General features: G+C 49.4%; 1 protein-coding gene across 1 annotated transcript in view; it reads left to right on the forward strand.

Annotated features, from left to right (window-relative positions):
- KSR2 (kinase suppressor of ras 2) overlaps positions 1–26,244 on the forward strand; it is a 387,866-nt gene that overhangs the window by 290,023 nt on the left and 71,599 nt on the right. The window contains exons 6-9 of the mRNA XM_060193018.1: positions 3,551–3,620; positions 6,699–6,782; positions 18,413–18,486; positions 21,461–21,606. Coding sequence (XP_060049001.1) covers positions 3,551–3,620; positions 6,699–6,782; positions 18,413–18,486; positions 21,461–21,606 — 374 coding nt within the window. The remainder of the gene's footprint in view (positions 1–3,550; positions 3,621–6,698; positions 6,783–18,412; positions 18,487–21,460; positions 21,607–26,244) is intronic.

Genomic DNA, 26,244 nt, shown 5'->3' on the forward strand with positions numbered 1-26,244 from the left:
TTATAATAAAAGAGGATTTGTTCTGTGCTGCAAGAGAGCTTTAGAAGTGCCAGCTCTGTGGGCAGGTAGAGGACAGCAGGTGGCTAGGGAAATTACAGCCCCTCAGAGCAGGAGTCCTCTGCCCTGCCCCTCTGGCCCTCTTGGCATTTGTGGCTGCTGTGTTCCTCAGTGTGGAGGTCTGTCCCGTGCCTTGTAAGATGGAGAGTAGCACCCCTGGTCTCTGACTTTTAGCATGACCCCCTCACTCCCTGCAGCTTAGGAGGACAACCCAAACAGCACCAGGCTATTCCAAATGTCCCTTAAAGGGCAAAAGTACCCCCAGTTGAGAAAACTGGTAGAGGGACTTTGGGAAGGTTAGTGACTGACTGCAGGACCACTCCCATGAGATTCAGCCAGTATCTGGCTGTGTGCCCTTTCGCGAGTCATTGTACCTCTCTGGGCTCCTAAGGTGACATGGCAAAGAGGCTTAGCTTTTGGATATAAGCCGCACAGCATAGTGACTAGCACACACTGAGTGATTGCTAAACACACTGTTTCTGCTATAACAATCTTGGGTTCAGCACATGTGTAGCAAATACTGGCTTGGTTCCTGGTGCTATACTGTGCGGTAGGGATGCAAGTTGCAGGTGAGGTCACTGTCCCTGCAGAAGTCACCAATGCATGCAGACTTGCTGTTACTCACTGTGGGCAGACATTGATAATCCACCTCAGCCTCCCTTCCTATTGAGCCTGAGGATCCTTCTCAACACACCAGCCTAGAAACCTTCTACCTTCTACAGATTGCCAGGAGATGAAACCCAATTGCATGCTAACATTAAATATATATATTGGATAAAAGCAGAAAAATCAGGAGGGACAAGGGAGAGAGAGAGAGGGAGAGCACGAGCCACCTGCAGCACAGCGTCACAGCTTGGGAAGCTTCTCTACTGTAGGTGGGGACTGGGGGACTGAACTTGTGCACTCTACTGGATGTACCATTGCATGACATCCCCCCATTGTTTTGTATTAAGGAAATCCATCCAAGGGACTCGTGTCTGTGGAGTACGTGCTCTCTCTCTGCTGAGCCACCTCCCTGGGTTTGAAGGTTCCCAGAGAGGAGGCTTGGTGTCTGAGCGAGCCCTGCCCCTCCGGTGTATCCCTCCATCTGCCTGTCCTGGAGAACATTCCAGGGTCAGCATGCTGCCTCCTCTTCCCAAAGCTAATTTCAACCCCAGAGGCAGTAAAAATGTCATGGTTGTGGGATATCTCTCTCTCTTATTAAAAAAATCGACTTTCTTGTCTCTTCTGCTGCCCTGAAACCTGGAACAAGAAATAAAGCGGGTCTGGGTTCCCCATCACTTAGTTTTCAGTTAAGCCAGAGGAAATCCCATGGGCTATGATTCCGAGTATAGTGCCTCCCTCCTGGGAGACTCTGCCCTGAGGGGCTTGTAGAAGCACTAGCTCTCCTAGAAAAGGTCCCTGCATTACAGAGACAGAACTGGGGTTTCTGAACACGGCTGCCACGTGGCTCCCGAAGGTCACTAGAAGAGCACAGTGAGTGGTTTGGGGGTCCAGCTTCCTTGCTCAGTTCAGAGATGCCCAGCCAATCTGAGAAAGGAGAGCTGGCGTGGGCTCCACCATTTGCTCCTTGCGTCCTGAGCTGGTGGAGATTTCACAGGCCGTGCCAGTTTATTTCTACTCTTGTTTTTCACCACTCAGGGCCTGTGAGGGCTGTGAGGAAGGGGTGACGTGGGGGCTGGTGCTCAAGGCCTCTGGATGACGTTTTATAACTCTATCACTGATGAAATGATGGGACAGGCCTCTGGGATTTAGCCTAGCGCATGAGACCAGAGGAGGAGAAGTACTTTGTCTGCAGCCTGTGATTTATTGTTTCTTCCTTATGCCTATTGATCCATCAACCTGTCCACTTACCTCCCATCCATCCATCCACCCATCCATCCATCCATTCACCTACTAATCGATCAATCTATCCTTCCATCCACCTGCTCGTCCATCTACTACCCATCCATCCCTCTGTCTGTCCATTCATCTATCCACCTTGACTCTGTCTTCCCATCCGTCAACCTATCCATCCACTAACTACCAGTCCTTCCATACTTCCATTCATCCATACCTCCATCCCCTCACCCACCTGCTAATCTGTCCTTCTGTTCCTTCATCCATCCACCTACCTGCCAATTCATCTACTCATCCATCTGCCTGTCCCTCTAACTATCCACACACTCATTCATCTACCACTACTCCATCTTCTCTTTCATCCATCAATCTGTCTTCTCTCCACCAACTGGCCTTTCCACTCATCCATTTATTCATATGTCTGTGAGGCTACACATGACCAGGCATATTTCAAAAAGCAGCCTACTATATACAGGCAATGATGTTGTTTTTCCTATATAGAGTTTGCTTTTAAAATAAATGTATTTTGATGAAAAGGGTGTAAACCTAAAATAGCAGGTAAAGAATTGTATGTTACAGGGGCATGACCAAAAGTAGGAACCTGGTGCTGGTCTGGTTGGCCTCTGGATTCTGTCACATCACAACATTTGTGCCAGGACTGGACTTGCAGCTACCTCTCCCTAACCCTCAGTTTCCTCACCTGCTGGGGCATCATTTTGAAAGTGGAAGGGACTAAGACATGAATCAGTAAATGGTTCAGCTTGTAGAGCATTGGACTTACACCCTGGAGAGGGATGTGGTGCTTACTCTTTTTTTCCCTCCAGGGTTATTTCTGCAGCTCTCTATCTGCACTATGAATCCACTGCTCCTGGAGGCGATTTTTCCCATTTGTTATTATTTACATTGCCATTGTTGTTGTTGGATAGGACAGAGAGAAATGGAGAGAGGAGGAGAAGACAGAAACGGGGAGAGAAAGACACCTGCAAACCTACTTCACTGCCTGTGAAGTGACCCCCTGTAGGTGGGAAGCTGGTGGCTCAAACCTGGACCCTTATGCTGGTCTTTGTGCTTCGCGCTATGTGCACTTAACCTGCTGCACTACCGCCCAGCCCCCTGGTGCTCAGTTTTAGCCTTTATTTTGTTTTTTTTTCTTTCTGTTTTTCCTCTAGGTTTTGCTGGGCTCAGTGTTGGCACTACAAATTCACTGCTCCTGTTGGCCATTCTCTGTCCCCCATCTTTTTTTCCCCCATAAGACAGAGAAATAGAGAGGAGGGGAAATAGAGAGGTAGAGGGAAAGATAGACATTTATAAGCCTGCTTCACCACTGCTGAGGCTACCCCACTGCAGGTGGGGAGCCAGGAGCTCAACTCAGATCCTTGATTTCAGTACTAAGTGCACTTAACTGGTTGATCCTCCACCTAGCCCCGCAGTTTTATCCTTTCGTGGTTACTTCTGGCTGTTCTGTCCTGGACCTTGCCTGGGCTCCCTAACATGAACTAAACTTGCATTCTGCTGGACTTGGCTTTAGCAAATGGTGGTGGTCGGTGTCCTTCCTGAGCCAAGGATCCTCTCTCTCCCTCCCAGGAATTGGCAAGAGCCACCCAGCTCTTGACGCCTCATGTAACTGACTCTCTCCCTACTCTTCTCCTCACAGACACCCTGTCCGTGCCACGCTGGTCCCCACAGATCCCCCGAAGAGACCTCGGCAACTCCATCAAGCACAGGTAGGCTGCATCCCAGGTGTGCTGGGCTCACCTCCCAGCACAGGACGGACAGGGCTCTGCTCAGGGTGTGAAAGGCATGGCAGAGTGTTCTGCTCTGGCTCCCACATCACCCTTCCCCTCTCTCCTCATCCAGCTGAATGACACCAGGGGACTGGAATGCCTGCTTCTTGTTAGCCTGGCCCTTATAAAGTCAGCACATGGCGCCTAAAAGGGCCTGGGGGGCCAGCCACCTGACCCGTGTTCCAAATCTAGCAAGTAGAGTTTTACAGCTGGGAGGAAGTTACTTAGTCTCCCTGAGGCTCAATTTTCTCCTCACATGATTATGCTTTCCTAAAGGGTGGTCCTGAGAATCCAGTGAGATGATTTATGTGGAGTACTCAGCAAAGAGCCTTGCAAATTAATAACCATTCAATACATAGTATGAGAAGATGAATACTTTATGCCTTAATTTTAGGCCACCCCACCCAGAAGGCATAAGGCTAGGTCCCCCAAGAGGTGACTGCCACAAAATGTGTGCCTTCCATGCTTGAGAACTGGGATTTGAACCCCAGCATCATGAGGGAGCATCATAGGTAGCACCAAGGAATCTCCACTCATCTCCTCCCAGCCCCCGCCACTCCCACCACATCCACATCCGTCCTTAAACACACACACACACACACACACACACACACACACACACACACACACACTTTTGATTTCACTCAGAGGTAGAACTTAAGCAACAAAGACAGAAAGGGGAGCCACAGAGTAAAACTTGGACTGGGTTTGGTGTATTGCACCAAAGCAAAGGACTTTGGGGTGGGAGCTGCATGTGGGGCATGGGGTGGGGTGGGCTCTCAGGTCGTGGTGCATGATGGTGGAAAAGAAGCTAAGTTAGTAGTGAGAGTGGTTTGTAGACACCTACCATGGGGGGATGTGGGATTGTGCCCATGTGTCAGCAGCTGTGCTGTAAACAAGTAACTCCCCAATAAACTAATAAAAGAAGATCTATATACTGAAGATTGATGTGGGGTGGCTGCTTAGTAGTACCATGCATGTATGACACACTGGATTTGTACCTTGCCACTGTGTTTTAGCATTAAATGGGAATGGGAGTAGATAGCATAATGGTTATGCAAAAAGCCCTTCATGTCCAAGGCTGCAAAGTTCCATGTCCAGTCCTCTGCACCTCCATTAGCCAGAGCTGAGCAGTGCTCTAGATGTATCTTTCTGTATCTCTGTAAAATGTATTTTATAGAGATACAGCTGACAGGTTAGGTTAAGATGCAAATGAGGAAATGTGCAGGGCAGCTGTGAGAAGTGTGTTCTAGATGCTTCAGTGGGCTGGTGGTGATATGCAAGCTGAAAGGCTTCTCCACTGACCCTGCCTCAGCTCCGCTCCTGCATGGGCCACACTCCTGATTCAGCTCTTCTCCTGATTGGTCCCACCATGGTTCAGCTCCGCCCCTGAACTAGCCACACCCCCTGGCTCCTACCTCTGGATTGGTCTTGTTCTTCGCTCAGCTCCACCCTCTGCTCCGCTCTACTTCAGATTCACCCGCCCCTTGATTTAGCCCCACCCACCTTGGCCCTCCTCCTGCCTCAGCTCCACCCTCTAGGTTCCCCCCCCCCCGCTGCCCCGCCCTCTAACTCAGTTATGCCCCCAGAATCTCAGTACTTGTTTGACCTGATGGTGCTTCAGATCCGAATACTAATGGCTGTGGGAGGGCAAGGCCCTGGTGACCTGGGGCAGCTGGCACTTGGAATGCCGCTTTATACTTTAGTCTCACCCTGAGTTTCTCCCCAGGCTGTACTGTATGCCAGGAGAAAGTGCTAAATTCAGTTCTGCCTCGATGAAGAAATGAGATTAAAATCACACCCCAGCCTCTGTGTTCAGAGTCACCTCAATCAGAGTTGGAGAGGAGGAAAAGCAGATCTGGGAAGCCAGAGAGGCTGGAAAGGAGACGGAACTTCCCATACTGCTCACAGACTGCCCTCCTGCCCACTCCGCAACCCCCAGAGCTGCCACACCCAGCAAAGCCCCTCTAAAGGGGCAGAAAGGGGCTCAGCCAGCCCCAAGTCCAATTCTAGAAAGCAAGTTTTCTTAGTCATCAGAGCTCTGTTCAGGATATTGCTGTTTGCTTAGATATATGGGGGCTTTGGACAGTGACACATCCTATTTGGAGAGTGACCCAAATCAGGCAGGCAGGTGTACAGCAGAGAAATGCAAACTTTTCCTCAAAATTCTCAGATGCTAAGTTACATAATCACTTCCGATTTCCATTTTGACACTCCAAGGCAGTGGAGATTAGATACAACTCCTGCAGAAGGTGCCAGAAATTGAAAATGAAAATTAACTCTGACCTGGCAACCTTCACTACTTTTCTTAGGCCCAGCCACTGCCTCCTATCTCTTGGGGAGGCAGCTCAGCTGGGGGTGGTGGTGTTAATCTAATGTACCTCTTGTTCCCACTGCTTCTCCTAGTTATCTGCCAGAGGCTTCCAAACTACCTCATGTTTGCAGCAACTGGCAGGGCTTGGGGAGAGAGGGAAGCTTAGGTCTGCAAAAATCTCCAGTTTGGGAGACTTTGCCCTGCTACCAGAGTTGGGGGGGTCTCAGGGTTTTTTTGGGGGGGAGTAGGGGAAGACCCCTCTTGAAGCTACCCTGGTGGACTAGCTGAGATGAGGAGTGGGTCAGCTTCACTCCCAGCAGCGAGCTCCACCTTGCTCCGAACTCCCCAGCCTTCATCTTGGAATGTACCCGGTACAAGTCCAGCACTGCACAAACTGGGCAGCTTTGAACAAACACCTGCTACAGACATTTGATGGGACTATGACCCCGGGCCAATGTACTGTGCACCTGCTCTATGCTGCACATGCGTAATCTTGGTTCATCCCCAACAGAGGAAGGGGTGCTGCTGTTAGCACCCCTACTGCACAGATGAAGAGACCAAGCCACCAGTGGTTTAGGCAGCTTGGTTCAGGGATGAAGCAAGATGAGTCTCCAGGCCACATGTACGTTGATGGGCTCCATCCTACTAGAGGGGGTCAACCACCATCACCTTGCCCTTGAATCCTTTCTGTGTCTTTCCTGCAGGTTCTCCACCAAGTACTGGATGTCTCAGACATGCACTGTCTGTGGGAAAGGGATGCTTTTTGGCCTCAAATGTAAAAATTGCAAGTAAGTATCTGCCTGGAAGTGAGTTGTCATGTTGCTAAGGCCATTCCAGGCTCTGAAAGAGCCACCAAGAGGTTTAGTTTCTTAGCTCTCAGGAGAGTTGTGTGCTCTGATTTTTTTTTGAAATGTGTTTTGTTTATTTTTATGGGACACACAGAGAGAGAGAGACCAGAGCACCTCTCAGCTGTGGAGTTTGGTGGTGTCAAGGTTCAAACCTGGGGCATTTGGAGCTTCAGATTTGCAAGTCCCATTCAGATAAGCTTCACCAATAAGCTGTCTCCTAAGCTCAGTGATATGTTATAAGCAAACCTTATGTTTGGGGCCAAGAGGAGTAATTCTAAGCAAAAGCCAGAGCTGATGGAAAGGCACAGGGGACCCCACACTGTCCAGATTCAAGGTCTGGAGCCAGAATATTGTTTTTCTCAAGCCTACCAGGTGTTAAATATTCTAGGCTCTGTGGGCCATGCATGGGGTCTTGGTTACATCATTTTACAGCAGTTCAATTCTGCTGTGTAGCTCAAAAGTAGCTATAGATAACACAGAAACCAAAGGGCAGGAAAACATATTAATCCCAGTAAAGTCTTGTCTATGGAAACAAGCTGCATGCTGGCTGCTTGCTGGGGTTTGCCCATCTCTGCACTTCACAGTCCTTGCTGCCTGTATCTTGTCTTCTGCACCTCTCTGAGGGCATGTGCTGGGTGAGTCTCCCCATTTCATAGAAGCAGAATCTTGAGTCTCTATAGGGAAGAGCCACCTGCCTGAGGCCACATGCTAGGTGGTGGCAGTGAGGAGTTGATCCCTGGTCCCCTAACTCCCGCCCTTCCTGTAACACCATACCAGTTTAGAGTTCTCAGGCCAAGTGGCCTCCCTGTGCCTCCCCCTCCCTTTAAGGTCCGGGCAAATGGAAAGGACAGTGACACCTACCCGGTGGGGCTTCCCTCCTGACTCTGCCATTTGTTAACTGTGTGGCCTTGGGCAAATCCCCTCACCTCTCTGTCCCTAGAGCTTCCATCTGCTTGAAAGGGCTGGTTATCCCTCTCACCAGGATACAGTGCTAGGCTCAGGGTTTACTGTCAAAACTTTTCAGTGATGTCCGTCTGGCCTCTCTTTCTGTACCCATGTCTTAAATACTCTCTCTGTGGATTCTAGCACTGTGAGACTCATTCATTCATTAATTCATTCATTTTGATAGAGAGAGGTTGAGAGGGGGAGATAGGGAAGAAAAGAGAAAGACGCCTGCAGCACTATTTACCCACTCATGAAGTCCCCCCCTCACCCGCAGGTGGGAATTTGGGACTTGAACCTGGGCCCTTGCACATGGTAACATGCGCTCAACCAGGTGCACCACCACCCAGCTCCATCTATAATACTCTTGCCCCTCTGGTCTTGTGTTTCTTTACCCAGCCCAGGTCTGGGAACTCTCTCATGTAGACCCCCTTTAGTTTTTCCCATGGGGTTAGCTAGGAGGATGGCAGTAGAGATAAGTGTTGGGTCTTCCCAGCTTTCGAGTCCAGGTGGTACTCAAACTTAGATCTGGGCCAGATGCATGGCAGAGCATACACTCTACCCAGTAATCCATCTCTCCACTTTTGTGAGGTTCTTTCACAGGGTGGTTGGTCATTCTCTGCTGATTATTAATCAGGCAGTTTTGCTGTTATACCCCTTGGACTATCTCTACCCATGTGAGGTCTGGTCTACTCATGAGCCCCTTTCTGGTAAATGTATCCACTAATTATCTGAGTGAGCAGGAGTCAGAAAGAAAAGGCCCAGCAAGGAGCCCAGGTCATGGGCCAGGAGACAGGCACTCGCCTCCGTTTTGATCCTGAGCAGGCCACTAACTGACTGCCTAGCCACTTTTGAGCCTCTCTTTCCCACTCTAGGAAGTGTGTGTGGGGTAATCTCTGCCTTACTTGATTGTTTTATTTTATTTTACTAATGAATTTTTTATTGGATAGAGACAGAGAAATCAAGAGGGAAGGGTAGATAAAGAAGGAGAAAGAGAGAGACATACCTGTAGCCTGGCTTCACCGCTTGGGGAGCTTCTCAAGTAGGTGGAGACTAGGGGCTTGGACATGTGCACTCAACTAGATGTGCCACCACCCGGCTTCCTTTTGTTTTAAAAGCTGAGATAAATAAGGCAAAACGCTCAGCTCAGTACCTGAACCATTCTAAGAGCTGGCTCCAGGGAAGTGAATACCATCACCAGTTTTATGACTTAATTTTGGGGTACCCCCTTCACCAAGGAAGCCAGGATACTTCTGGATGCCTAAGCCCCTCCCCTCCTGCCTCTGTTTAATGCCCACTTCCTCCGGAATGATCATCAGCTGTCTTGTTGCCGTTGTGAATAGAGAGATTAATGAACTAATGGGAAATTATGCTCAGAAAGCAATTTGCAGTTATCTAAATTGAGGCGTTTGCATGTAATAGGTTCATGAGCGCGGAATGGAGTTTAGTTCTAAGTGGTTGGATGTCAGCACAATCCCACCATTGTCTGCTCACTGTGGATTCAGCTGCCTGAAATCTGCTTCTGCGTCGAGCTGCTGATGGGTTTCCCAGCCCTCAGCCCTGTGATAGCTGCCTCTTTCCTCCTCTCAGGGACCTTCTGTAGCACTGAGGGCTTGCTTCTTTGGGAACCTCTCCATCCAGTTCTGCATTTAAAATAGTCTTTCTTTTTATGAGAGAGAGGGAGATAAAAGAAGAACAACAAGGGGCACGTGGGGAAGGAAGAGAGACCAGAGCATCACTCCCGTCTGGCATACGTGGGGCTGAGAACCCAAGGCCTCACGCACTCACATCCTTAGCTCTGTCTCCAAGATGTCTTCCCACCCCTCTGCTTTTCTCACAGAAAGTGCTCATTGCTGCTTGTGATTCTTTGTGCTCTGAAAATGAGAGCCTGGACCCAGGTGCGATTCTGTCTGCTCTGCTGGAGCAGTAGCACCCTGAGTGCCCATCTTGTGTGCCTCAGCCACCCTGTGCTCTCCTTTCTGGACTGTGTGCTGGCTCTGCTTAGACCAGCATCTCCCCTGGGGCTGGGGCTTCTGTGCTGCCACCTGGCTCAAGGGGGAAGAGACCCGGCATGTGCTCTCCAGCCTAAGGATTGTCAGCAGCTGTCTGCAGCAGGCAGAGCTGGGGGAAGGAGACTGATTCACTCACCCCCCCCCCGTTTCTCTGACACTTGGGTGTAAACTGAAGGCCCCATCTATGCATGACTCTACTCAATACCCTCCCCATCACTAGTTTTTATTTTTTTAGAGAGAGGCAGAGAGAGGAGAGACACCACAGCACTGCACCACTATACATGGAGCTCCCATTTGGCTGCCTATGGTGCTCCGAGGAGGCACTGGGACTCAAACTCAGGGCTTCACACATACCTCCCTTACTCCCCTCTCTCCCCCCACCCCACATACATAGAGCATACTACCTTCTGGTCCCATATCTGTTGGAGAACGCTGTCCATACCATTTTCAGGAATCCCCATCACAGGTCCTGCTTGATGGGATTCCATCCACCTTCAGACAGGAAAGCTACAGCAGTATCCAGACTCAAGTCAGAGAGCACTATGTTCTAGTCCTGGCCATGCCACTCCTGAGCTGTGTCACTCTGGGAAAGTTTCTCAACCTCTCAGATTTAAAAGAGGCTAATACAGTCCTTCTGTGTGATAAGATACACCAATGCTTTCTTCCCAAGACTGACTTGGAGATTCCTATAGGTCAGAATCTCAAAATGAGTTGTTCAATGTTGATTTAGCTCCAGAAACTGACTTCCTATTAATATCTCACACACACACACACACGCACACACACGCGCGCGCGCGCGCACCCTCCAAACCAAACTACCCCCTGGACAGAAGCAGAGTGAGGACAGAAGCAGAGTGAGGATCTGGACAGCTGAGCTCAGCCACATGCCCTCCTTCCCTATGTGTTTTCTTCTCCATTGTTCTTTAGGGATTCGCTGAAGCAGCCAACTTCTGGGGAGACAAGTTCAAGGTTTATAGCAGAGGCCCTCTGCCTTGGCACTGCTGACCCTTGAGGACTCTTTATTGGGGGGCACTGTCTTTTACAGTGGAGGATGCCATTCAACATCCTGCATCCCTGTCATCACCCACTCACCCACCAGTGGCCCTCACCCCATCCAGAAGGGAGCTGTGACAGCCCCAGATGTCATTGCACCAGCAGATGTTCCCAGGGAGGGCAGCATGGGCCTGGTTTCTGCATTAAACCACTCCTTCCCAGCCACTGGGGCTGTGTAGACATTGTTCAGTCCAGAATGCCAGTGTCCAGGAGCCCTGACTCACTCATACGCTCAGTGGGGTTGAGGGTGAGCAGACACCTCCATTTGCCTGCACTTTCCTGGGTCTCATGCTAGCAGCCCCATGTCCAGGCACCCAAGTTGGCAGAGACCAGTGAATCCTAATAGAAACACTCTAAGTCTGTCCACCTCTGTAGGAAAAGAGCCATGCTCATTTGTGTAAGAAATCGAGTGGTACCTGTACACCTGTGTTAACCAGCACAAGATGTCTGGTTCTGGGCTGTTTTCATGCACTTTATCATCCAGCTCCCTTCTAGCCAGGCTGGGATGTTTGCACTGGTGTCTTTTCATGCAAGTGGTCGCTGTATTAATTTTTGTGTACGTGAGCCATGAACTCCTTTCTCCAGGTTTGCTCTGTTGTTGGCCTTTTTCACTTGGATCTGCTGCACTTTGGTTCACTTCTTGTCCAGTTGTCCTGCTTGCCTGGGCTCTTGCATCAAAACACAGTGCATTGGGAATGGGGGCTAGCTCCTACTGTAGAACACTAGCCATGCTATGTGTTAGACCCTGCTTTTGAACCCAAACATCACATAGGGGCTCTGTGGATGGTGAAGCAGTGCTGTGGTTGTTTCTCCCTCTCTGTGTTGTAACTCCCTAACTCTCTCTCTCTCTCTCTCTCTCTCTCTCTCACACACACACACACACACACACACACACACACACACACACACACACACACCAGTTCAAAAAGAAAAATTGACCTAGGGAGATGACTCAGAAGAATCACGCATGCATGAGACTCTGGGTTCATTCCCTGGTGAATGAAACAAAATAAAGTCTTGTGTTTTGAGTGGGAGAGATAGCAAAGCAGTAATGCAGAGGACTTGCATGTGTGAAGTCTCAGGTTTGACGGAAGCACCACCACCAGAACCGAGTGGAGCTCTGGTCAAAAAGCCAACAGTGTTTTGGCTGAAAATGTCTGGTTTTTGCATTGTGGCCCAGCCCCAGGAGATGAGGCGATAAAAGCCCGGCTTGACTTGAGCCCGGGTTCCGCCAGCCTCTGAGACAAATAGCGGAAAGATGAGCACCACTGCTGCAGCTGCTGTGAAGTTCCTGGAAGCTTCAGGAACTTGTACAACAGGCAGGATATTGGCAGGATGTAATTAGGAGCATGCGTCTCAGCGATCACCAGCTTGAAGCCCGAACTTACTTTTCCATTAATAGAAACACTTCAGTTTGTGCAGTCATCATAATGGGGATGAATGGTCCCTTAGATACATTTTTTTTATCTATTATGGGCAAAAATGTTGGGCCAATTACAGTTGTATGTGAGGGCTGATTACAATTCCACTAGAAACTGTGGTGGGGATTGGATGTAATGATGGTGGTGATGATGATGGTGGTGATATGTCCTGGGGGCTTAATAAACCGCAGGCATTTTGCTAAGTGTCTCATGCATGATCTCATTTAATCTTCACAAAGGCCAAGAACTGCAGCTATTCCCATTTTATGGATGATGAAACAGGTCTTCAGGAGGATAGAGCTGGCCCCAAGTCTTGGCGCTGTGTGTGTGTGTGTGTGTGTGTGTGTGTGTGTGTGTGTGTGTGTGTGTGTCTGTCTGTCTGCTTCTCAGGCCCAGTGATTCCCCCTGACTCCAGGTCCCAGACTCTCATCCTCCCTCCATGGGCACAGGGCACAGAATGCCAGCAGCCTTGCTCTGATTTCCTAGTGGCTAGACAAGATGTGGAGAATCTGATCTCAGGCTGACCTGAACCAGAGCTGTCAAAATCTCCTCTCATCCTGTTCCCTGCCTCCTCCCTTCTCCTGTCATCCTTTCTTGTAGGATGACAAATGGGTCTTTGTGTTCTCATGAGCATCTCTGGGTTCCAGGAGCCAGAGGACTCTGGAGTCATGCTCTGCTCCTCCAGCAAAGCTGGGGACGGGGGAGGATCTTCAACAGGTTATCTATCCATCTCCATCTTCCCTAAAGTCTGCGTGGCGAGCGGAGCTGGGCATTCCTGATTAGTTTGTACTGTGTCTCTGGAGCCTGGGTCTGATTGTATGTTAACACTCCCAGATCATTTCTACTGTTGGCTTTTTCTCTGAGTTGGACACCAAAGAGCTCAGCCTCACTGGATTGTCAGCAGTGAGGGGAAAGAGGGGCATTTTAATACCTTCCATTAAGAACTTTCAGAGATGTTTCTAGAAGCTGTGGTTCAAGTGAGAGGCCACAGCAAAAGCAAAACAGAACAGAGCTTGCATGTGTGAAGTCACAGGTTCGATTCTCTGGCACTGCATAAAATGCCAGAGTGGTGCTCAGAGCTCTCTCATTAAAAACCAAAAAAACCAAAAAGCACATCACCCCTGCCCCAGGCCAGGAGTCTACTCACCAGCATTTCTTTGCACCTGTATTACTTCCTCCTAGATCTTTCTGGCTCACCCCTGCTAGCTCCTACTTATCTTTCAGGCTCCCCAGCTCAGTTACCGACTTCTTCCAGGTAGTCCTCCCAGACTCCCCTCAAGTCCAAACCACCACGCCCTGCCTTCTTTATGGGTTCTTCAAGGTTAGAGGTTGACATGGCCTGTGGTTGTTCATGGCTTTCTTCCACTTATCACAGAGGGTGTGGAATCTTTCAGGACCAGACAGGGAAGTCCTGACTTTTGGTTCACATTTCTGTATTAAGGAAGGTGGGAGCAGAGAGAAAGGGATGCATATAGGGGCATACCTACATTCCATGGTCTTTGAGGGTTACCAATCTTAAATGTCTATTAATGACAGAGAGAAAGAACCAGAGCATCACTCTGGCACATGTGATGCCAGGGATCAAACTCAAGGCCTTACGCTTGACAACCCAACTCTTTTTCCATTCTGCCACCCCCTGAGCCACTAAGAATATCATTTTTAAGAAATGAAAATCACTTTAAAAACTTCGGGGGGCCCAGCAAGATAGCTCACTTACGTTGCCGTGTGCACGACCCAGGTTTGAGCCCCTGGCACACCACATGGGCACTAGGGGGAGCTTTGGTACTGTGATGTCTCTCCTCTTTCTGTCTATGTCTCTCTCTCTCTCTCTCCAAACATATCCACCAAGAGCAGTGAAACCGCAGAAGGTTCAGTGTTAACTAAATATTATCTTTGAATTCAAGACTTGTATGCTTGAGGGATACCACATATACTGGAGCTAAGCAGGGCTCTAAAATCTATAGATCTGTAGATACATGCATAGGTAGATAGATAGATAGATATCATAAAATTAATTAATTCTCAGTGCCAGCATTATGAATCCATGGCTCCAGGCAGCCATTTTTCTTTTCTTTCCTTGCCCCATCATTTTAAATAATTAATTAATTTTGCCACCGGGTTTATCACTGGGTCTTGGTGCCTGCACTATGAATCCACTACTACCAGTGGCCTTTTTTTTTTTTTTGACAGGACAGAGAGAGATTGAGGAAGAGAGACAGGGAGAGAGAGATAGACACCTGCTGCAGACCTGCTTCACCATTTGTGAAGCGTCCCTGCTGCAGGCGGGGAAGCTGGGGCTCGAATCTGGGTCCTTATGCATTGTACTATGTGTGTTTAACTGGGTGTGCCACCGCCTGTTCCCTTCCCATGACATTAATTTAAAAGTTTGATAGAGGTTATGAATGTGCCAGCAGCCTTTGACAGATCTTCCTTTCTTTCTGTCTTCCCTTCTGTTCCCTCATTCCTCCTCTCCTGTCTATATTCAGTGTGTTTTGTGCACTAAATGGGAGGGAAGGACTGCAGAAATAAGGGGTCACCCAGGTCCTTCCCTCCAGATAAGTTGCTGCATTTAAATCCAGCCGGAGAGGCTATCTCATTTAGCCTGCAGCTCCTTGGGGGAAGAAGATATACCACATAAGCAACTTTTCTTGATAACTTAAGCTGATCCTATTAAGTCTTAGAAGTTAAAAATAAATAAATAAATTAAGCCTTTTCAGGGAAAGTTTCAGATGGATTCTTCCCCAGTTTGCAGGCTGTAGAAGGAAGCTGGTTCTGGTATGGTTCTTGCCTCTCTTGCTGTGTCCTGGCCCCCGGGCCACCTCGTCGGCACATGTGGCACTTTCTCCACTTGTTGCCTGAGTGGATTATTGTTTTTTTTCATGTGAGGAACATGGAACCCAGTTGTGGATGATGACCCCTTATTCAGGGGAAGATACAGCTGTGGTTCAAGTCTGAGGTCCAAGCTTGTCTTCAGTGCTGGGACTATGTCTCACCTTCCCCAGGTGCATGGATGTCTCATGGATCCTCAGCTGTAAATTTTAGTTTTCTGCCAGACAATGTCTGGTGCAGAGGTGTGTGTGGGTCTATGTCCCACCACCCCCTGTCTTTTCCTCCTAGGGGAACGGAGCATCTGGAGAACCACATTCATCAAGGGCTATGAGCTAGAGATATGAGTTGCAGGAACAGAGGACTGAGTTTGGGCCAGAGCACTTGGGTCAGACCTTGCTAGTGTTCCAAATCTCCTTTCATTCTCTGGGGGCCTTTTCTGGGCTCCCCTCTGTCTACAGACCTCACAGCACAGATTAAAAGGCAATGGCTGGTTTGTTGGAGGGAATATCCCAGTAAGACGGAGAAGACAGCCACACCCAGCACTTGGCTGAATAGCTCACAGCAGTAGGCAGGTCCCCCTGTACCTCCACACACTCTGAGCTGTCCACCCAGGGGCATGGAGGCTGGGCCATCCATCAGTAAGCCCCCCTTAGGTGCCTTCAGATTCCTGGCACTCCAGCCAGAAGGCCCCCAGCAAGGGCTGGCCCTGGACAGCCACTGGGCCAGCTCATGGTGCAGTGGCAGCTGTGTGATGGGCTCAGCCTCACTGGTGTCACATCACCAGCCTTGCTGCATCCCTGTGGGACAGGTGTCCTGACTGTTCCCACTTTATAGAGAAGGACACTGGAGCTCAGAGCAGGCCAGCCGCTTGCCCAAGTTGTCACAGTCAAGAAATGATGGCTCAGGCTTTGGACTCGGATTCATTCTGGCTACTATTCTGAACCTGTTCCATGCCCTTTGTTGGTATGTGGGTGGGAGTAGGGAAGCTGTATTCTGGAAGGTTGAGACTCTAAGACCTCTCTCTTCACTCTTACACTGTGCTTCTCAAGCTCTGGTGTGTGATGACTGAAAGTCCACACCCCCAGCACTAACTGGATCAATCCCTGGGCTCTGATTCTGCATCCAGTGATCTGCCTGCAAGTTGCATGCTCACCACACTTTGTTCCAGAAGCAGCAGAAAGGGAAAATCAAATTCAGATAGAATGGCAGGTGTTTCCTGCTGGACAGATGACTCTTCAGAAGTGAGAGAGGGTATCCCCATGGTGCAGAAGCTGCATCTTGAGCCCCTGCCACCACTGTTACCTCTGACTGTGTGGTTTCCACACTGGGCAACCCTGCACACTTGATTAGCAACTGGCTGGACACATAGTGTTTGCCGTCTGAGCCTCCCACAAGGGTTCAGTGCCTGGCAGTGCAGAGTTCTCCAGGCTTTCCTCGGGAGCAGCATTTATGCACCTGCTTGTAGCATGGCCCTCTGAGGTCCTGGCTGGAAGGACCAGCATCCCATACCTACCCTTTGACTTTTCCATTAAGCAAAGAGATAAGCAAGAAAGGACAATGGAGAAGAAAAATGCCAGGGAAAGGTAACCTAGAAAAAAGAAGCAGATGTATAGAATTCCCTGCAAGTAGTGTGGCCTGACCATGCCTGGACTGGGGCCCCCATGGAGGAGATACAGAAAGAGGCCTCAACACCTGACACCTTCTTCATGTAGCAACCAAGTAAAGGAGAGGAAATCTTCTCCCCAGTGCTGTCAAGTGAAGAATTGGAAAGAGACAAAGGCTTGAATGGCATGATCCAGCACTATTTCGTGCTGTCTGTGTCCCTCCTTGCTTCCCCTCTGCACTCCAAGTTCCCTGAGGTCCCCAGCTCCAACTTCTCCACATCAGAGAGAAAGTCAAGGCCCTACTGGGCCCATCAAAGAACATACCAGGTACAGGAGGTTCTCACACCTGAACACACACCCTACTTTCCTGACTACATCTCAGTTCCGGGCCACCACAAGGTGGGGTTTGGGGGTTGGGGTATCCAGAACTGGCATGTCTGAGATGCTAGATGGTGCGGGTAGTGTTTGTCTGAAGACCTCACTTTGAGAATCACTCTGAGCTCAACTATTTGAGGGAGTCAGTGTCAAGGCTTTGGGCATTCAAACCATAAAGAGAAATAAGTCTCTGTTGCCGACAGGGGAAGAGAGTGGGGTGGAGTCTAAACTCCCCATCTCTCTGTACACTTTAAACCTCTCAGCAGCCTTAGGGCAGCATTCTGGCAAAGATGTTGGCTGTCCTTGCAAAGAGACTCTTGTGCCTGAGGCTCCAAAGTCCCAGGTTCAATTCCCTGCATCACCATAAGCCAGAGCTGAGCAGTGCTCTGGTTAAAAAAAAAAAAGAAAAGAAAAGAAAAGAAAAAGGAAGATGCTGGCTGTTGGAGTTGAGCTGGTTTGTTGGAAAATGTGAATGGGGAGTCAGAGAGTCCCGATTGCATCTGCCACCATGTGTGTCCATCCCCCTGACAGGAGGCTCTAATGGAAAAGCCAGAAGCAGGTCACAGTAACTTGGGGGTTTTTGTTATCCTTTTGAAATCAGACAAGCTTACTGAGAAGAGCAAAGTGACATGAAATCTTAGACCTGTCCCCAAAGAGTACATTCAACTCTAAACTCCTGAAACTTAATACTTCTAAAAGTCAGCATCTCTGCTAAACTTCACATAATTGGCAGCTTTGGTTGAATGTTTCCTAGAGTTTGAACCCTTAAGAAAAATGAAAGAGCACTTTTAGTGTCACTGATCCAGGTTTCTGCCACAAGAAGTTGATTACTCTCAGTTTTCCCATCTGTAAAATGGGAATGATAATAATATCCTTTTTCTCAGGTAGCTGCAAAGATCTAGTGGTGTGGTGTGTCAGATATTTAATACAATGACTGTAAAACAGTTGGTGATTATTAAATGTCATGATGATGATAAAATAATACAAGTGGATAGGAGAAACCTCTTACAGAACATCAGGTCCACGTGAGCACTGTTGAATGTTTGATACATGCTCTTGGACATCCTGGAGAAGCTCTGACTGTGAAAGTAGAATGGCAGCATACTTTATCCAGAGTTTATTCCCTGGGTGCCCATGATAGGGCCCATCTCCTGTCCCATCTTGATTTCCACAGTACCAGAGCTTTCTGAGCTGCTGTAATGGTGTTTCCACCTACCCATCTATTAACCCATCCACCCATCCATCCATCCAGCATCCAACCATCCAACCAGCCAGCCAGCCAGCCAGCCAGCCAGCCAGACACCCTTCTCTCTCTCTCTTCCTTTCTCTCTTAGGTTAAAGTGCCACAACAAATGCACCAAAGAAGCCCCACCCTGTCATCTCCTGATTATTCACAGAGGAGGTAAGTATTTAACGCCTGCTGCTCTGGGGCAGGATAACATCAGGCCTCCTGCAGATCATTTAAGATAACTGTCCCATGGAGGCTGATTCTGGACACCCTGAATGGTTGCCTATATCTTTTCTTCCCCTCGGACTCTTTGTTATTATTGTTTTATTTTTTCCATCTTACTGGGGAGGGTAGTGGTTTACAGTATAGTTGCTGCTACACAGGTGCAGTTTCTTATCTTCCCCTGGCAGGTGTCTGCACTAAATCATTTCTTGCTTGCATCTGTTTCAGTCCTCCCTCATCTATGTCTCTTTCCCTCCACCTTGCCCCTGGACTCATCTCTCTGACATATTAGCCTTCAGGTTCACCCCTCCCCTTTTCTTCTCACATGTTTACGATTCCCATCTTTTCCCCCTCAGTCTTAATGATCATGCCTTCCCATCTCCTGAGTGCTGGCTGAGTGTTTTTTTTTCCATTTGCATTCCTCTGAATCAGTCAGCTAGCCCTGAAAATGTGAGCAAGTCAGGGGTTGTGCCTGCACCTGTCAGTTTCATCCTCTTGGGCTCAAAGGATGTCAGGGAGCCAGAAGCTACCTCAAGGAAAGGCACTGGCTGTCTTCCACAACACAGAAAATATGACCAACCTAGATGGAAGAAAAAGTTTAGAAGGATATTCCCTGCTTGCTGAGGACCCAGTTGGAGACACCTGCTTGGGAAACCTTGTAACCCACTTTTCAAAATCATCACCGATTCTCGTCCTGGGAGATTATTTTCTTATCTCCTGAACCCTCCTTGCAGTTTATCCACTGGGACATGCCCATGCATAGCAACTAACCCCACTGGGCTACTTAACGTTATGCAAATTAAAATGCAATAAAAATTGAGTTCCTCAGTCACATGTCTAGGGCTCAGTGGTCACCTGGGGCTACCACATTGGGCAGTGCGGGCACAGGCACTTCATCACTGCACAAAGTCCTGCTGGACATCACTGCCCCAGACCCTTGCTACTCAAAAGTGTAGTCCGTGGACCAGCATCACGGGAATTCTCTGGGAGCATGTAAGAAATGCACAGGTTGTCTACGGCCATACCACCTTCTGGCCCATTTATTTATTTATTTATTTATTTATTTATTTTTGCCACCAGGGTTATCCCTGGGGCTCAGGACCTGCACTATGAATCCACTGCTCCCTGTGGCCATTCCCCCCCCCCTTTTTCTTTTTTTCTTTTTCTATTTTATTTGATAGAACAGAGAGCAGTTGAGAGGGAGGGAGGGGGAGAGAGAGAGAGAGAGAGAGACACCTGCAGACCTGTTTCACTGCTCATGAAGCTTCTTCTGCAGCTGGGGAGCAGGGGGCTGGAACTCTGGTCTTTGTGCATGGTAATGTGTGTGCTCCACCAGGAACACCACCACCTGACCCCTGTCCCTACTAATTTTTTATTTGTATCAATTTATTAAAAGTTATAGCTGGCCGTTTCCCATTGCCTTCCACATATAGGTCAGAAGGAGCCTTGGGGTAAAGACCCTTGCGAATCTGAGATTGAGTCTCTCCTGATCTTCCCATAATGCCCCTCCCTGCTTCCCTGGTCCTTACACTCAGCAATCATCCTGGGTCTAGAATGGACCCAAGGGAAGCCTGAAGGAGGTGGCAGATTGCTGCTGAAAGTGCCGAGCTGCCAAAGCCAAGGGTGGCTGGTTTTCAGTGATCTTGGCACCTTCTACCTCCAGAAGGGGAGAAAACTGCAAGAGAAGGAAAACTCAGAGCTCCTCTCAGCCCCGCCCACTGCCGCCTTAATTAAAAGCCATCTGTTCCTGAACCACTGGAAACCCTTGAGGCTATTTCAAACCGAAGCCTCACCACTCTGGAGCCCTTGTCTGGGGTCAGCTCCCAGGTGGACATTTCCTCCCACTGAATCCCTCTCTGTCCCAGCTTCTCCCGGAGCCCGCCTCCCACGTGGAGCCAAAAGGAGCCTGCTAGAAGGTGACCCCCCCCCCCAGAGGTTGACTGCTGAGGAATGGCTCCCTCCCACTCATGCCTCTCTACTCAAAGGGGGCAGGTACCTGTGCACAAGAAGCAGAGGGAACATTCCAGAAGTCCTCTGGCTTCTTACTCCCTATATCTCCCCCCTGGGTAGGAAGTTGGAAACATAAGTTTCCATGGTGATAGCAACTCAGGCTAAGCAGAGAAGTTGCAGCCCAGAGTCACTCCAAAGCTTTCACTTATTCACCAGCTCCCACAAAAAAGCTTGTCTAGTGAGGGGGGCAATGCCACCAAGCCCCCATCTGAATCCCAACGTCTCCCTTTCATCCCTGCCCTGATCCCCCTACGCAGTAGAAATAACACGGGGTGATGGGGAGATGGGCTCGGTCACTGTGTTGGATCAGGAAGAGTTTATTTAGCATCCAAGTACCCAGCATTTGGGGGGCCTTGTGGGGAAGGCTACAAGATCTGGGCCTTTCCTTCAGGAGTCCATAGAGACCTTGCTTCGGACAACTGTGCTGCGGTGTGTGACAGACCACTTAGACCTGACAACCCCAGAGGGAACTAACAGATCTTGGAGAGGGCAGGGGCAGGCTGCCACACTGTGCTTTCCTGCTCATCACAGCACAGAGGGAAACTCTAGTAGTGTTGTGTCTTTCTCTCTCTGAAAATGTAAAGGTCAGTCCAGGCGCAGTGAAACTATGCACCAAACCTCAATCCCATACACAAGACGTATTTATTTATTTATTTATTACCAAGAGAAAGAGATGGATACTGGGAGAACCAGTGCATCAGTCTGCCACATACGGTGCTGGGAAGTGAACTCAGGACTTCAGGTCTGCAAGTTCGGTGCCCTCACATTCACTTTGTGCACTGTGTATATGAATTCCAGGAACCAATCTCAGTGCCTCAACGTGACTCTCATTTCTAGTGACTTTATTTCTGGTTTTAGGGGTGGACCTGGGAGGTGGGGTCTGAGCCTGGCATCAAACAACCATGGTCCTTAAACCCCCAACTCTCGTTTTTTGTCCCTACGGACCCAGCAAGGTTAGTCCGGACAGAGTCGGTCCCCTGTGATATCAACAACCCACTCCGGAAGCCTCCCCGTTATTCGGACCTACACATCAGCCAGACGCTCCCCAAAACCAACAAAATCAACAAGGTGAGGTTGGGTACTTTGGTCATGGCCTCTGTGGGTGGGAGCGCAGGGGGAGAAGGGGACTGGAATAGGACATGATGGGCTGCCCTGGAAGCTAAGCCCTCTCCTAGTGCTCTGGGAAGAGTCAGTGGGCCAGACATTCACAGAGAGGCTCCTGGGGCTACAGACTCGTGCCAATGTGGAGGGCAGGCAGTGGGGGTGGCCGCGAGCCTGGAAGCTGTGCCCTGGGGTCCACACCACCCACTATGCTCCTCAAGGGCTTGCCAGCTACGGGATAAGCCCTGCAGATGGTGCTGGACCTTCTGACGCATCTGCTGAGTCCAGTTCTGAGCTTCTACTGGATGCCATAGGGCAGGCAAGCTCCAAGCCACGGGCGCCTTGGTTCCCGGTGGCCACTCTGTGTCTCACTCTTTCCGGTGTGCCCTGGCATATACTGTGCTCTCCTCTTGTCCACTGACCAGAAGCAACAGCAATATCCCAGAGACACTGCTGGAGGCCGAGGCCTCAGGGGCCACAGGTGGCTTCTCAAACCCAGCAGGGCTGCATATGTGGTGGGAAAGGCCCCAAAGAGCCCAGATCAACCCAGGCACCTGTGCACATGGCTAGGAAGAGCATCTAGTGAGTGTCTGACCTTCATTAGCAAGAACACGGAGCACATGCCTCCTCCCAGCCCATTGCACACAGCAGTCATAGGATTCTCTTGAAAGGATTTATTTACCTTTTATGCACAATAGAAAATAAGAGAGAGCTTCCTCCAGTGCCATGAGACCTCCCTCATGATGTCAGGGCTTTAATATGGACCTTAGGCATGGTAGGGCATGTGCCCTACCCAACAAACTATTTCCATGGCCCCCAGAATGATTCTTTCTCTACATTTTTAATTTATCACTTATTTTAAATAGAGAAAGAGAGAGATAGAAAGATGAGAGGGAGTAGAGAGAGAGACTAGAGCACTGCTTAGCTCTCTGGCTTATGGTGGTGTTGGGATTGAACCTGGGACCTCAGAGCCTTAGGCATGAGCGTCTTTTGTAGAATCATTTTGAGGTCTCCCAGGCCCCAGAGTGACTCTTAATTATGGTCATTTGAATCACTTCTATTGCAAACCATATATAATGTGCTCCCTCCCTCCATCTCTGATCCCCTGCCCAGGTCTCCCTGCTGTTGTCTCTCCTAGAGCTCAGCTAGTCACAGTCTAGCTCTGCATGGTCCCCTCTAAGCAGCCAATTCTAGGCCTCTGAAGGCAGGCAGACATGGCCACCCCTGCTGAGGGGCAAAGGACCCTCATCTCTCAGAGGCCTGGTGTCCCTATGTGTTAGGTGTGGGTGCTCCCGCTATTCAGTTATCTCCAGCTGGGTAGCTCCCCTCCCAGCCTAGTAGTGTTTAGCTGTCACCCTTTGGTGACGTGTGTGGAGTCTGTGAATCAGGATGTGGGAAGAGCTACAGGGAGAGGCCCTGGGAAGATGGCTTGTCTGCTTCACAGTGCCCAGGGACTCAGCCGGGAACACTCAGAACAACCAAGAGATGGTTCTAGGACAGACTAGCACACAAGGCCTACACTAGGCCTACACTACCTGGCCCTTCCTAGAAAACACTTGCCAACCCTTGATCTAAAGGGCCCCCTCACTCACATTTCTGGGAGGAGTCAGAAGCTGAGCTTCAGACTCAACACAGCCACCTGCTTGGTGGGCACTTGAGCTTCTTCACAACACGGTGGCTTCAGGAGATGCAGGCTTCTTCCAGGCAGCTCAGGGCTCAGGGAGCAAACAAAGCGACATTGCCTGGGCTTTTATCACCTGCCACTATAAAGACTCATGCAACACCCTAACTTGTCACCAGCCAGGCCTTGACAGTGCCAGTTCTGGGTTTTGCTGGAAGCAGTTATAAGCTACTGAGATTCAGGGAGATGAGGTGCAGACCCAATATCCCTGGGGAAAAGCGCAAAGAACCCATGGCCCTGTTTTCAGTGGCTGCAGTGGATACTGGGAGCACTGGCCTCAAAGAAGTAGTGTGGAGGTGAAGTGAAATAATCAACAGGAAAGCCTTAAGTGCAGTTCCTGGCACACAGTGAGTGCCCAGAACATTGGTTGTTATCATCAGCTTAAATCTCAGGGGCTTCCCATCCAGAGGTTACACTGTGCCCACTCTTTCTATATTCATAAAAGCTTTAGGCCTCTAGGAGGGGGGAATCTCTACCTGGTAGGGATTAGGGGGACTCAGTGGGGGGACTCCAGGAAGTCCCTGTTCCTGCCTGAACCCACCTTTTCCTCATTATCTCTTGAGGACAAGCATCTCAGAGTCCCGTGGGGACCCTTCCCTCCTCAAAATTTACAGGCACAGTGAGCCACTTGGTCAAGCGGGCAGAAACAGGTCAGGTAGCTCTGTGACAGTGACATTGTTCTGCTTGTCTGCTGGCAGCAGAACTGATAAGAGAAACAAATTAACCTCTATTTAGAGTGCAGCTTTGACAAGGAGGTGGACAGGATTTATCAGAGGGCTGGGTTATTTTTCCCTCTCCTCCTCTTCTCCCTGGCTTCATGTAGATTCTTTTTGTCAGGCAATGATGTGGTTAGTGCAATAGATTTCTGAGCCAATTTGGTCTGAAGATCTTCTCCTTGCTCTCTGTCTCCTCTCCTGTCTAGCTCAGTCAATCCAGAGCTGCAGGAGCCCAGCTCGTCAGTGCAACTTTGTTGTTCTCTGTCTTTTAAAAAAATTACTTTGTTTATTTATTATTAGATAGAGACAGAGAGAAATTGAGGGGGGAGGAGATAAAGAGGGAGAGAGATAGAGACCTGCGGTCCTGATTCACCACTCGTGAAGCTTTGCCCCTGCAAGTGGGGACCAGGGCCTTGAACCTGGGACCTTCTACACTGTAATGTGTGCACTTAACCAGGTGAGTCAAGCCTGGCCCCTTGTTATTCCCTGTCTTTCATGATCAGAGCCCCAGCTTCTCCTTCTGGAATGAAGGCCCACCTTGCAAGCGTGTTGCTGGGATTGAATGAGCTGCACAGCAACGATGACAACGTCTGTTTGCTGAAAGGTGGAATGGAGGTCCTTTCCTCCACTTCTGATCCTATATGCATTTTGAAGTCAGAGTCATTTTGGAGCCTTGACTCCAAAACCCATTTCTTGCACTTGCTCTATGAGCAGATCTGGGGTGGCCTGCCTTGATTTCCCTCCTGTAAAGTGGACAGGCAGGAGTTGTTCAGGAGTGTGGAGAGGCAGTGGCGTCTGTAACACTGGATTCTCTGAGCATGGAACAGCTTGAGGATGGTCAGGTAGAGATTGAAGAGGAGGAGGAAGTCAGAGGAGGAGGGTGAGGAAGAGGATTAGGAAACCAAAAGAAAGAAAAAGAGAAGAAAGGAAGAGGAGGAAAAGGAAATAGGGGAGGAAGACTAGCAGGAAGAGGGTGAGCATTTTATTTTTTTTTCCCTCCAGGGTTATTGCTGGGCTGGGTACCTGCACCATAAATCCACCACTCCTGGAGGCCATTCCCCCCCGCCTTTTTTGTTGCCCTTGTTGCCGTAGCCTCGTTGTGGTCATTATTATTACCATTGTTGATGTTGTTCGTTGTTGGATAGGACAGAGAGAAATGGAGAGAGGAGGGGAAGACAGAGAGGGGGAGAGAAAGATAGACACCTGCAGACCTGCTTCACCCCCCCACAGGTGGGGAGCCGGGGGCTCGAACCGGGATCCTTATGCCAGTCCTTGCGCTTTGCACCACGTGTGCTTAACCCACTGCGCCACCACCTGACCCCCGAGGGTGAATATTTTATAAATGTCTGCGAGTTTACTTTCAAAGGGTAACACCTATTCACTTCCAAATCTCATGAACAATGAATTTCCAAAAACGGTCATCGAAGCCACACCATGTAGATAGAGTCCCGTGCAGAGTGTGTGGCTAGTTCTTTTATTAGCCTTTCTTGTCTCAGCCCCCACTCGGCCCTGTTTAACTGCATTTTTGGTATGTCAGAATGTTCGCACTACATTTCTGCTTAACTGTCTTCCTTTTCGCTCCTCATCAAACAGTTTGGTTAGGAAAACAGTCCACTCCCACTGGTTTCTACTCTTCTTGCTTTAGAGCAGTTGGGTTCATGCAGAAGCTGCACAGGACTGTGTGTCAGCTTTACCCACGGTGGCTTCAAGTGGCCCTCAAGGGGGGTGTGGGAACTCCAGCTTGTGGAGCATCATCCAGCAGCAGAAAGAAAGCAACCACTAGTGCCTGCAACAACTTGGATGACTCTCCAAAATATTATTCGGAGTGAGAAGGCCGTACTATATTGTTCCACCTGCACATAACACTCTTATATTTATTTATTTATTGACTAGAGACAGCCATAAATTGAGAGGGAAGGGGGTGATAGGAAGAGAGACAGAAAAATCACCTGCAACACTGCTTCACCATTTACAAAGCTTTACCTCTGCAGGCGGGAGCTGGGGACTCGAACCCGGGACCTTGCACATTGTAACATATGTGCTCAACCAGGTGCATCACCACTTAGCCCCTGTACATAAAGGAATTGGAAATTAGATTGTGGTTCAAAAAGTTAGAGATGGGAGGAGGGATGTGGGGTAGAAAGGGAAGTGAATCAGGGGGCCGGGCAGTAGCACACGTGGTTAAGTGCACATAGTACTAAGTGCAAG

Source organism: Erinaceus europaeus, chromosome 6 (assembly GCF_950295315.1).
Source record: "Erinaceus europaeus chromosome 6, mEriEur2.1, whole genome shotgun sequence".
Classification (NCBI taxonomy): Eukaryota; Metazoa; Chordata; class Mammalia; order Eulipotyphla; family Erinaceidae; genus Erinaceus; species Erinaceus europaeus.